This window comes from Sus scrofa, chromosome 4 (assembly GCF_000003025.6).
Source record: "Sus scrofa isolate TJ Tabasco breed Duroc chromosome 4, Sscrofa11.1, whole genome shotgun sequence".
Classification (NCBI taxonomy): Eukaryota; Metazoa; Chordata; class Mammalia; order Artiodactyla; family Suidae; genus Sus; species Sus scrofa.
The window spans coordinates 34,788,399-34,802,147 of NC_010446.5; the positions used below are offsets into that span (position 1 = coordinate 34,788,399).

At 39.6% G+C, this 13,749-nt stretch overlaps 1 protein-coding gene across 10 annotated transcripts in view; it reads left to right on the forward strand.

Moving 5' to 3' along the window:
• The window catches only part of UBR5 (ubiquitin protein ligase E3 component n-recognin 5), a 148,717-nt gene extending 142,605 nt beyond the window's left edge, over positions 1-6,112 (forward strand). For 6 of the 10 annotated variants that reach the window (XM_021089033.1, XM_021089034.1, XM_021089031.1 and 3 more), the window contains exons 57-59: positions 920-1,064; positions 2,371-2,456; positions 4,937-5,744. In XM_021089033.1, the coding sequence (XP_020944692.1) occupies positions 920-1,064; positions 2,371-2,456; positions 4,937-5,149 (444 nt within the window). In that variant the 3' untranslated portion in view covers positions 5,150-5,744. Of the gene's footprint in view, positions 1-919; positions 1,065-2,370; positions 2,457-4,936 lie in introns of all 10 variants that reach the window. The other 4 variants (XM_021089039.1, XM_021089038.1, XM_021089030.1 and 1 more) reach the window with 2 other exon arrangements.

Here is a 13,749-nt window from a genome sequence, read left to right on the forward strand (position 1 = left end):
TTTGTGCTTTGAGAAGTGTGCTTAAGTGTCAGAGCCCAGGTTTTTTATTGGAGATCAGTCCTATAAGCAGTTCACACTCCTAGAGGAAAATCAAACGTGTTCATCATAAATCACCTTCTCTGCACAAGCAGTGTAGGCAGGAGGGTACAGCCGGATTTATCACCCTAAGCACTTAAAATCAGTTAGTAAGGTGGGAAACATTCCAAAAACCAAGTTTCCAGATGCCAGCCAAGGACCATTCCTCCTGTCAGGCTCTTCTAGAGAACAACATCAAGCCTGCTACGTTAAACCCTTTCTCCTCCTGTTGAAAAATGTTTATCGAGTGTTTCTGAGCCCTGAGCTTGGAATAATTGTGCAGCCTCTGATCATACTGTCAGGGTTCAAATCACGGCTGCAGTCCCTTTTAGGTATATGACAGTAGCAAACTCCTTTAAGTACTTTGACCTTGGTTCCCTCCTCTGCAAAATGAGGATAAGATTAAATGGATTAATATATTTAAGATGTTTAGAATAGTTCTTGGCACATGATAATACAAGATTTGGGGTTTATTTTAGGACTATTTTTTTTGTCATTATCATACCCTTCCTGGTATGTTACCAGGAAAGCAGATTTGACAGACTGAAGCTATTCTTACTTAATGACCAGCCTGTCTGTTATTAACATAATTTAAAAAAATGATAAAATCCTGATATATAACAATACAACTTCACTTTTGAACCTCTATAGCCTTTTTTCCCCTCTGCCTCTTTTTTAAATCTGTTAAAAAGAAACTCAAAACACAGAACTGTAATTTTTAGTAGTGTTTAGAATTTTTTAGTATTCTTAGGCTGCCAAAATTAGACACTGAGTTTTAGCAGTAATGCTATGTGGAAAATAAAGTACCGATAGTAATAAATAAGTAATTTTTGAAATCTTCCAGGCAATGAGAAAAGGTCTATTGGATGTGCTTCCAAAAAATTCATTAGAAGATTTAACAGCAGAAGATTTTAGGCTTTTGGTAAATGGCTGTGGTGAAGTTAATGTGCAGATGCTGATCAGTTTCACCTCTTTCAATGATGAATCAGGTATGAAATTTTGTAAATGTTTCCTTAAGGAATAAACTATACAGACAGTTTGGTCCGTTTTCTGAGTTTTGGGTTCTTAGACGTATTTACAGGGGCTTAGAAAATGCTGTATGACTCAAGTATTTTCATATATCTGTTTTAAGAGATGGTTGAACGATGACAGCTTAGCATTTGGTTCTTAATTCTTTCATTGCTAATTTTTCTAGGTTTTAAAGAATGTACAGTTTAATATGAATACAATTAAAAATTCTTTGTGGTGAGACACTGTAAAAAGGATTTTTATATATGAATTAAGAAAAAAATAAATCCCCGTGACAATTCTATTGACCTTTCCCAATTCATGGTTCTTAAACTCTAATTAATGAATTTGGCTGCCTGATGTTTACTCTGTAGAGCTGGAACCCAATCACACTTAGACATAAGGGCACACAAACACAAGAAGATGCTAGAAAGAATAATCCTAGAATAGCATTTACCATTGGTGCTTTATTTGTTGCAACTCTTTCGTTCCAAAGTCCCATGTTCTAGGAATAGACTTTTTAAGCTGTGACCATACAATAAAATATTGGAAGCTCCAGGAAATTCATCAGAGGACTATATACCTCTAGTCCAAGATTATTGTATACATGAAGGTTCTAGTTTTTTCCCCTTTATTTTTCTTGTTTTGCAAACAGCTTCAGCCAAATTATAGTAAATTAAATTTGGATAAATTCACTTGCTTTACCTTCATGCTTGGCAACATATAGAACATTGTGTAATAGTTATTGTTCTACTTTTAAACATAGTTTTCAGTTAAAACTTGTGAGGTAAGAATTTGGCTTATTTACAATCCTAAAACCTAGAAGGGGAAACACATATATCTAATGTAGATATTCCAAGTAGGATCCTCAGATCAGCATCAGCATCATCTGGAAGCTTCTCAGAAATGCAGAATCTCTGGCTTCTTTCCCCTTTCTTCCCCCAGACCTAGTGACTGAGAATCTGCATTTTAAAAAGATTCCCCCAAGTGGCTTGTAAACTCATTAAACTTTGAGAAGCACTAGTTTAAGGGCAGGAGAAGAATCTTGATTTACAGATGAGATTAAAGTCAGTGATTGTTGAGGCTGGTGGTTCATTTTCCTTGTCTTAATCATTAGGATAGACTAATGAACTATAGAGATTTCACATTATACACGTTCCTAATTTCCCATATTAAGGTTAGCTCCCCATCACGTTTTAATTTTATATCTGCTTTTATAAGAAGCAATATTAATAAAAATATAACTGATATATAGTGTGTATTTATTGAATTTGTATTCATTTGTAGGAGAAAATGCTGAGAAGCTCTTGCAGTTCAAACGCTGGTTCTGGTCAATTGTGGAAAAGATGAGCATGACAGAACGACAAGATCTTGTAAGTTTAAAGTTGAACAAAATTTGTAAAAACAAAAAAAAGTGAAAACCTTAAATACTGTGTATGGCCGCCTTTTAAGTTTGTTACTGTTGGTCATTTTAACTTTGGCTAAGGAAATTACTGAAGGTCAGAAATAAAAGGCAGTTTTGGTTTTCTGTTCTAGAACAGAACATCTGAAGTATTAGTAAAACTACAAACAGAGTGAAATACATCTTAGCTATTAATAGTACCCTTGGTCCCAAAAGATAATACCAGCTTATTATTCAGACACGTTTTCCCCCCATAGTGCTTACCTATGCTAACTGCTTCTTATCTACATCCTTAATCTTTTGGCTAGCAGCAAGCCTTTGCAGAATTCTTGAATAGTATCATAATTGCCATCTGTATACTGGGAATAGCATAGCTTAATTATGGGTACTAAGTCTATGATTTTAATCTTCTTACTTTTATTGTTAACTTAGATTCCATGACTTTTTAGTATGATAAAAGTTTATATTATCTAATTTATGATTCTATGTCCAGCCTTGAATTTGTCCAAATCAACCTGTCCATTAATCTTGAAAGGCAATCTCCTCTAGACTTTCTTGCAGAAATTTGAGGGACATTCCTTAGCTAGAAAATCAGAGATTCTCTGTATTCATATTCTTCGTAGCTCCCTGTGACATTTCCCTGTTGAATATCCTTAATTCTAGACGATTTATGGACTGTATGAAAATGATCCAATTTTTAGATATATCCCCCACAATTTCATTTGAGAAAAGGGAAATGGTTACTTGTGTGAGAAAGCACGAAACTTGAGTTTCCTATTTACCTTTAATGTTAGGGTTCCTGTCGTCAGTCTTTGGATTCAGTCTTTCCCTTAAGAAAGGGCCCCTATCAATTCTGGAAGACCTACCAAAAACAAAAATAGAAATGATTGAGTATCTAGTATGATTTCTAAGGTTACCTACGTTTATCTATTCCCGTAGTTTTCCTTTAGTGCCATTTCTAAACCAGTGCATCCTCCTCAGTCCAGTAAGTCAAGTTAAATCTCAGCATTTCTGCCTTCTACTGGAAGGGAAATTTGCTGATTATTCAGTCTTGAGAGAGAGAAAGAGGGGTGGGTGGGGGGAGTGAGGGAGACTATTTCTCTGTAACTCCTTCGTGCTTAGCAGTATATCAAAGTGTCTTTTACCCTATCTTTTTCCCTTTCCTCTTTTGGAAGGTTATGCTTCACATACTATTAAGTTTTTTCCTGATGTAGGTAAAAATATAACAGGGTTTCCTAAATAGTTCTCCCTTGAATTATTATTCCTAGGGTTATGGGGTGAGACTCCATAGTTCATTTCCCTCTTAGAGAGTCACAGTTCACAAGTAAAAGTTCTGAGAAGTCCTGTAGTATTTCTTCTCTTCTTCCAGCTTCTTGAAGGTCCAGTGATGTCATCGTCTACTCTGGTTAACCACTTTCATCTTTGGAGAAACACTTTCCAGTTGTTTTTCACGTGTAAAATGAGTAGAACGAGCCAACTTTACCTCTAGAGTAGCTTCCACCAGCCCGTTTACAGTTCTTTGAAGATTTTGTAGACCCTGACACTTAGCAGTTTTTTTCCTGCCCCCTTCTGTAGAATTCTAGATGAGATTTCTCACAAAACTATGCTTCAGGTAATAGGTCTCCTAGTCACTTGGGATATTGGATATATTTGTTTAGTTGTGCACTCAAAAATGCAAGATTGTTTTACTGTCAATGAGGAATGGTATGTAGTAATAAAAATATTTCAGAGAAGTAGGGAGTTCTGTTGTGGCGCAGCGGAAACGAATCTGACTAGGAACCACGAGGTTGCGGGTTCGGTCCCTGGCCTTGCTCAGTGGGTTAAGGATCCGGCATTGCCGTGAGCTGTGGTGTAGGTCGCAGATGTGGCTCAGATCCCGAGTTGCTGTGGCTCTGGCGTAGGCTGGTGGCTGCAGCTCTGATTAGACCCCTAGCACAGGAACCTCCATATGCCATGGGAGCGGCCCTAGAAAAGGCAAAAAGACCAAAAAACCAGAAACAAAAAAAAAAAAAGCCACCAAAAAGCCCCACACACAAAAAAAAAACTGGGTTGTTTTGCTAGTAGATAAAATGCAAAATAACTCTTTGATAACCTCTGAATTTTGAACCTGTTTTGGAGACCTTCTGCTTTATTCCCACTAAGAGATACTCTGGAATTTAGTAACTGGAAAGGCCCTTAGATAGCATTTGGCCCAACAGCCTGATGTTGCAAGATGAGAAACTGAGGCATTAAAACAGTCACTTTTCTGCATAGGTGACACCTTTTTTTCTCTTTTGACCCAGAACCTTTTCCTTTTAGTACAAGAAATAAATTTAAAACCCAGTTCAAAATAACACCCCTTCTTAGGTTTTTCTAACACAGGAATAGTGCTCTATTTAGATACTGCCAGAATTAAGGATTGAATATAAATCTGTTAAAAGCCAAACTTGTAATGATTATACTCCTATTTAGGTTTACTTTTGGACATCAAGCCCATCATTACCAGCCAGTGAAGAAGGATTTCAGCCTATGCCCTCAATCACAATAAGACCACCAGATGACCAACATCTTCCTACCGCAAACACTTGCATTTCTCGACTTTACGTCCCACTCTATTCCTCTAAACAGATTCTCAAACAGAAATTGCTACTCGCCATTAAGACCAAGAATTTTGGTTTTGTGTAGAGTATAAAAAGTGTGTATTGCTGTGTAATATTACTAGCTAATTTTGTAGATTTTTTTCCATTTGTCTATAAAAGTTTATGAAAGTTAATGCTGTCACACCCCCTGGTGGTACCTTAAAGAAATTAAATGCAAACATTCCTTGCTGAGTTTGTAGCTTAAAGGCCTAAGGAGCACTAGCAACACTTGACTATAATAGTTTGCTAGTCAACAACTTCTGGGTCTAACCCCAGCCAAAGATGACAGCAGAACAACATAATTTACACTGTGATTTATCTTTTTGCTGAGGGGAAAAACTGTAAAATGTTTGAAAATTCACTGCTGCCTTTGTGGAAAGTGTTTCAGCAAAGGTTCTTGTATAGAAGGAATAGGGAATTTCAAAATAAAAAATTAAGTATGTTCTGTGTTTTCATTTTAACTTTTTTTATGGTGTTTAATTTGTGGTTGGCTGCAATTGTGTATCATGTATATGGAACTTGTAAAAAAAAAAGTTCTGGACATTCAGATCTTAGAGATGAAATCACTTTTACCTATAAAAACCACTTTTATTGCGGTTTGACTGCATTGAGCTCTAGGATATTAAATGATATCACTAATATTTTGCATGTAATTTGTTCATTTGAGTGAGGGCACTTTTTTGTACATATGATGGGGCCAATGCACAATACTTTATTATCACAATCAACTTTTTTTTCTTTGTAAATCCCTATTTCAGTGAGCAGTCAGTCAGGAGTACTGCACTTCAGTTCTAACCAGACATTTGTACTAAGGCATTTCAGTTATGTAAACTCAGCCTGGGCACTTTCTGATAACTGTAAAATGTTTTATAAGATCATGATTATTGAAGATACATTTTGGAAAATTTTAAATGTTCGTGAGCAGCTTAACTACTTTTGTATCTAGCCTTTTTTAAGTATCTTGTTACATTTACTTTTTTAAATAAAGAAATTACAGAAGAAATGTCAAGTAATATTGAAGAAACAATAGTTTTTATTTATGTAGTTGTACATTTTTAAACTAAGGGCAATACACTGACACGGTTATGTGCATTAAAATTTTTGATTTAAAGAACTGAACATACACATGGACTATAAGAAACAGAAGAAAGCAGTCCGCATTTTACAGTTAGCAGAGAATCCTGAATGGCACTGGCCAGGCCACCCTTTCTTTTTACATATGGGGAAGTAAAGTGTGACCCTTACTTTGGCATAGGAAGTTAACTCAATATTTAAAAACGAAGTGACAGGTTCTTTTTTGATGATCCATTAATTATGTAGCTTCGGATCAACATTTCTAAATTCTTGTGGTTTTAGTAGCTTTATTCAATGGCATAATAAGGAACACTATTTTCTTCTTCACTGTGTCTTCAGGAAAGTGACTTAAACCAGTCACTTTACATATTGAAAATGAGAAATTCTCTGGAATCTTTCCTACCTTTCAGTTCCTTTATAGGACTCCTGGCCTTTGGGATGTTTTTCATGTTCAAAGGCACTATGCTTTATTTTATATATATACACACATATAAAGTCCTTCAGAAGACTGAACCATGTGATACTCTCAGCCCTGCTGACAGTAAATACTAAAAACAAAAATGACAGTAGTGAAATTCATTGTATTACTTAAAACTTTCACAACATATGATGTATTAGATGTGTAAATTAACCAAAGATTATTTTACAAAGTGAGACATTGGTTTTTATGCCTAAATGCTATTTCTGAATAAATGAAGTAGTAATTAGATTCAGAGTTGATTTTCATCAATGTGTCTGAAAGATAAAAACTTCTATATGCACATGATGGAATTGATAAAATATTAAATGAGAACAAACTAGATATGATTAGGACATTTGAAACCCTAATTGTGAACTTATTTTTAATAGTTATTGAAAGATGAAAATATTTAAAATAATGCACAATGTCTTAAGTCTTCCTAAATCAAGATTTTGGTTAAAGTGCTTTTAGGAATATTAAAAGCAGATGAGTTTTTTTTGTTTTGCTTTGTTTTTTTAAAGTAAAGCATAAAATGGTTCTAAATGTAAAATAAAGTCATGTAAAATAAAGTTCTCTTTTGGTCTTGTTTAGTGATTAAATCTATGAAATTGAAAACAAATTTAGGAAGAGAAGACCAAGAATGAACTTTAACTAAAGGTTTTCAGACCAAGAATGAACTTTAACTAAAGGTTTTCAAAGTTTTGCTACTTTTTATTTTTTTCCTGTTAATTATCTGAGTATCAAGACTATCCATGATAAATGGCTTCCTCGGGTAAACGTGAGGATTTTAATTTTTATCTTTTGGCTGTGCCTGCAGCATGCAGAAGTTCCTGGGCCAGGGATCAAACCTGCACCATGGCAGCAACCCGAGCTGCTATAATGACAATTCCAGATCCTTAACTGGCTGTGCCACAAGGGACTCCTTGAGGATTTTTAAATAGCATAATTTCACTACTTAGTACTTGACCCTTAAGATTTCTCTCCTAAAGATAGTATTTTTGTGTATTTAGAGGTAGCCAGCAATACCTAGGTCTAAGATCTTCCCTTAAGGCAGTATTTCTTTTTTTTTTTTTTGGTCTTTTTGCTATTTCTTGGGCCGCTCCCACGGCATATGGAAGTTCCCAGGCTAGGGGTCGAATCGGAGCTGTAGCTGCCAGTCTACACCAGAGCCACAGCAACGCGGGATCCAAGCCACGTCTGCAACCTACACCACAGCTCACGGCAACGCCGGATCCTTAACCCACTGAGCAAGGGCAGGGACCGAACCGGCAACCTCATGGTTCCTAGTCGGATCCGTTAACCACTGCGCCACAACGGGAACTCCATATTTCTTAATTCTTCTATATGCATGACTTGGGGAGCTTGTTAATACAGATACCTAAGCTTTGCTCAGCCTTTCAGTCACATTCTGATTCAGTAACTCCCAAGTGGCGGACAGAAATTATTTTTAACAGCATCTCAGATGATTCTGAAATACTGCCCAAAGAGCATTCCTTTTTATTTGTGAATATAAATCCTCCTGTTGGTAAACTCCCCAGAGCTAAGTCGCTCCTACTTATAACCTATGGAAAGTACTTCTTTTAATTACCTATTCCTGGGTTAGTTCTTCCTTTTGTGCCTGGGTAGTGATTAAAAATATTTTCAGTGTTTACATTAACCCAAGTGAGTAGGCAGGGAGATTAATTCCTCTCTAAACATCATTTCATTAATGTAGAAATGTATTTAAAATGTTAATTGTTTATTCATGTCAAAACCCTTGGATTAAATACAAGCAAAGAATCTTCTGTTATATCATAAAAGTTCAAAAAAGTCACTGGATTGTTATCACTGCAAACATGAAGTTTCTCTTAATGACTAACTTTTACTGAGTACTCACCATGTGCTTTACCTGCATTATCTCACTGTATCCTTTGAGACAGGCACTGTTACCATCCTCACAGAGAGGAAATTAGACACAGATTAAACAAATTGCTTAAAGTTAGACAGCTGGTAAGTGCTGAAGCAGGCTGTCTCCAGGCACTCGAGCTTCCATTCCTGACCAGTGGGCTCACTATTTTGTGGAAGGTATGATTATAAGCAATGAGTTGGTCACCAGAGGTCCTGATCATCCAGTTCCAATGTGTGGGTGTGGTGGGAGGGGTTCCCCCATTCCACCAAGCCACGCACTGACACTATCTGGCTGTCCTACAATTCAGCTCAATTCTGACACTCAACTGAGGTAGCAGCAGATTCCATGGGTAAAGGGCTCAGCTCTGAAACACCCACCGTCCACTTGAGAAGCCAACTGCAAACCTGGGTTGTTGCCTGTAATACTTTTTTTTTTTTTTTTGGTCACACCCAGAGCATCTGGAAGGCCTAGGATCAAACCCACACCCACACCACAGCAGCCACCAAAGCCACTGCAGTGGCAATGCTGGATCATTAACCTGCTGTGCCACAAGGGAACTCCTGTTGTCTGAACTTCCGATTGGCTATAAAGGAGAGGTCTCTATGACTCCTCCTTGGGTTTGAGTAATTTGCTGAAGCAGCTCAGAGAACTCAAACATTTTACTAGATCACTGGTTTATTACAAGAAGATACAACTCAGGAACAGCCAGATGGAAGATAAACACTGGACAAAGCATGGGGAAAGGATGCAGAGCTTCCATGCCCTCTCCCCACATCTCCGTCCTGAAACTGTCTGTAAGCAAGAGAACCATTAGTGGTCCTGTTCAGCCATGGGTCAGCACTGCAGTGGACACTTCCCCCAAGCAAGCATCTGTGAGTGAGTCACTTGGCCCTGCCTCCTCCCCTTCCTCTGTATAAAAGGCGGCTGAATTTGAACTGAGAGAAGGTAGGTGTTTTTGAGACACTAGTCTACCATCTTCTGGGTCTGCCAGCTTTCTTATTAAAGTTGTTATTCCTTGCCCCAACAACTCACCTCTAGATTCACTGGCCTGTCATGCAATGAGCAGAGAGAACTTGGGTTCGACATCAATTCCTGGCAAGCCAGCCAGGAGCTCGCTGCTTTTGGCCAGCGCGCCCCGGCCCCAGTTGGGGAGTTTTGGGGTAAGGTCCTAGCAGATGCCAGGACCACCTGTGCTGAGGATCTTCCCATTGAAATTCCCTGAAGTATCACCAGCTGGCCCAGTGCTTGGCAGCTGGAGCAAGGAATCAACATTTGGGAGCCAAGAGGCTCCATACAATCAGTGAGTTGCTCTGGTGTATACAACCAGGAAAATTCTTCCACCTCACTTAAGGCTTTAACGTTAAGGGAAAAGCCAATGGGTTTTGCATTTGATTGGGGGTATCCTGTTGGATAGGGGAATTGTTGGACTCTGTTTGATTTTGAACTGGTTCATTTGCTTTTGTTTTGCATTCATCCATGATGGAATCTGCTTTTTCTATTGGTATTGGAATTTTTTTGTGCTGTGTTGTTCTTGAACTTATAACTATGGGAAATACTCCATCTGTCCCTAAGGAAAGCCCCTTGGGACATAATAAATGGGCAAAATACAGCTGTGGGTGTATGACTAAGAAAGAGATGATACTCTATTGCAGTAGTGTGTGGTTTCAATACATATGTGTTAGGATCAGGAGAGAAATGGCCCTTGAATGGCTCACTTAATAATATCAGCCAATCTTAAAATTATAATTGTTTTGTGAAAGAGAAGGTGAAAATGATGAGATTCTATATATACAAGCATTTTTTTTTTCCTATTGCCTCAGGAGGAAAATAAGTCAGACAGCTGCCACCTTATGGTACAGCAATCTGAAAGGAAGACCAAGGGAAAACCTGTTTACAAGAAGGAGAGGGAGGGCATGAGAGTGGTGTTCCTACCGCCACATACCACCAGCATATATACTATCTCTGATTCCCCCCCTTATGGGGATCAGTTAGAAGTTTCTATGTTAAGCCCTAGGGCACAGGGGCCTAGTTTCATGTCACCCTCAGACCCCACAGGGCACCCAATTTGGACAGGGTGCAACTTTTTTTTTTTCGCATTTTTGGGCTGCACTTGCAGCATATGGAGATTCGCAGGCTAGGGGTTAAATCGGAAGTATGGCTGCCAGCCTACACCACAACCACAGCAATGAGGGATCCGAGCCTCGTCTGCAACCTACACCACAGCTCACAGCAATGCTGGATCCTTAACCCACTGAGCGAAGCCAGGGATTGGGATTGAACCCACCACCTCGTGGTTACTAATCCGTTTCATTTCCCACTGCACCACAACGGGAACACCGGGTGCTACTTCTGAAGCAGGGAAGTTTCCCTTATGCTAATACCCTGTAGGAGGCCTTAAGGCAGATGGCCAACCAGCTGGGTTTCCATGGATGCAAAAGCCATTCTCACCTTCAGATTTGTTTAACTGGAAAAAGCTTAACTGTTTACTGAGAGGACCCCCTCCGTATGACTGAACTTTTCACTTTTATCTTTGCCACTCAGCAGACAGTCACACTCTTATGAACATGATGCTTACTGGGGATGAAAGGAGGATGGTCACTGACAAGGCTAGAGAGGGAGCAAACCAGCTTCATCTAGCAGATCCAGACGGAACCCCAGAAGCAAATCTGGCAGTTCCCACTGCTGAGCCTGACTAGGATCCTGATAATGGAGATATGCTGCACCTAGAGCACTACAGGAAGTGTATCTTAGTGGGTCGTTGCAAGGGGGTACCCAGGCAAAAGAGCTTAAACAAAATTCAGGAGATATACCAAAAACCCAATGAGGATCCATCAGAGTTTCTAAAAGAATTTATCCAGCCTATAAGTGCTACACTGAGGCCCACGGAAATATGAGAATGGTAACTATGACTTTCATTGGGCAAAGTGCCCCAGATATAAGAAGGAAATGGCAAAAAGTTAGATGGTGCATGTGGAATGAACCCTTCTCAGTTGGCAGAGTTTTTAAAGTGTTCAACAGCAGAGAATAATGACAAGCAAGAGGATGCAAAACAGAACGCTACTTTTCTGGCAGCGCCATTGCATTCCCAGAAGGCAAGTAACATGGAGAGAGGTAAGTCGTCGCTGGGGAGGGAACAATGCACTTAAGGTAAGAAGGAAGGGCATTGGAAAAAAGAGGCTAAAGAATAAGACAACAGAAGTTCAGGAGCCTTTTTTATGGTAGAAAGAGGATGAAAAGGCCCAAGAGCTCCCTTGGTAACCCTTAAAAATGTTGAAGCAAAAGCCCTGGGGGAGCCTACGCCAGAGCCACAGCAATGCCAGATCCGAGCCACATCTGTGACCTACACCACAGTTCACCGCAACATCGGATCCTTAACCCACTGAGCAAGGCCAGGGATCGAACCTGCCACCTCATGATTCCTAGTCGGATTCATTTCTGCTGCGCCAAGATGGGAACTCTGGCTATTAAATACTTATCCAACAATTCCAGAACCATGGTGCAGATGGACTTCAGTTCGGACTCTACTTTCTCCCCATAGTCCTTAATCAGCTGCAACTTCTTGGAGGTGTCAGTCTTCTGCTCAATTCTTGAGATGACCCTCCAGGCGGACCTGCAGCCCCCTACCACGTTTTTACAGGCCACCAAGAGCAGGTTGCCTCCTCAATGGACAGCTCGGCGCCTTGCTCTGTCACAGCCTTCATGCAAGTGGTCATGTCATCGTAGCGCTCGGCCTCCTTGGCCAGCTTCGCCTTCTGGATCGGTTCCATCTTCTCCATGGGGCCGGGGACAGGGCAGCGAGGGCGAGCACAGACCCGGACAGCAAGCAGGCATGCGGAGGGCCTTCCCGCTGGAGCAGTCCCTGAGGAGAGTGGCGTTGAGGTCAGCAGGCCCGGCCAGACCCGAGGAGGGCTGGGGGCAACCCTGGCGCTCACCTTCACATCTCCCTGTTTATACTTTCGAAATGTAGTATTTTGCATCTACTAAAGCCAAACTCCCAGTCCATCCTTCTCCCTCCCCCTTCCTCCTTGGCAATCACAAGTCTGTTCTCTGACTGACTCACAATTTTGATTTGTAGATAGGTTTATTTGTAACATATTTTAGGCTCCACATATAAGTTAACTCTAGGTCCATACAAGTTGCTGCAAATAGCATTATTTCATTCATTTTAATGGCTGAGTAACAGTCCATTCTCTCTCTATATATATATATGTATACACACACACACACACACACACACACACCACATTATTTTCTTTTTGGCCACACCTGTGGCACATGGACGTTCCTGGGCCAGGGACTGAACTTGTGCTGCAGCTGCAACCTGGGACACAGCTGTGGCAATGCCAGATCCTTAACCTGCAATGCCACAAAGAAATTTCCTATACCATATCTTCTTTATCCATTCACCTGTCAATGGTCCTTCAGGTTGTTTCCATGTCTTGCCTATTGTGAATAATGCTGCTAAGAACATAGCGGTGCATGTATCTTTTTGAATTATAGTTTTGTCCAGATATATTCCCAGGAGTGGCATTGCTGGATCATACAGTAATTCTATATTTACTTTTCCAAGGAACCTCCATATTGTTTTCATTAGTGGTTGCACCAACCTACATTTCCATTAACAGTGTAGGAGGGTTCCCTTTTCACCACAGCCTCTCCAGCATTTATTTGCAGACTTTTTTTTTGGCCTCACCCATGGCATGTGGAAGTTCACAGGCCAGGGATCAAACCCACACCACAGCAGAAACCCAAGCTACTGCACGGACAACACTGGATCCTTACCCCACTGCACTACAAGAGATAATGATGGCCATTCTGACCAGCGTAAAATAGCAGTACCTCACTGTAGTTTTGATTTGCATTTATCTAGTAATTAGTGATGTGAACATATCTTTATGTGCCACCTCACCATCTTATGTCTTCTTTGAGAAAATGTCTATTTAGGTCTTCTGCCCTTTTTTTTTTTTAAGTTTTATTGAAGTATAGTTGATTTACAAGTTTGTGATTCTTCTGCCCATTTTTCAATTGGTTTGTTTTGTTGTTGTTGAGTTGTATGTGTATTTTGGTGATTAATCCCTTGTCAATTGCATCATTTGCAAATATTCTCTTCTGTAGGTTGTCCTTTTTTTATGGTTCCTTTTTCTAGGCATAAGCTTAAAATTTTGATTAGGCCTAATTTGTTTATTTTTGTTTTTATCTCTATTGCCTTGGGAGACTGACTGAC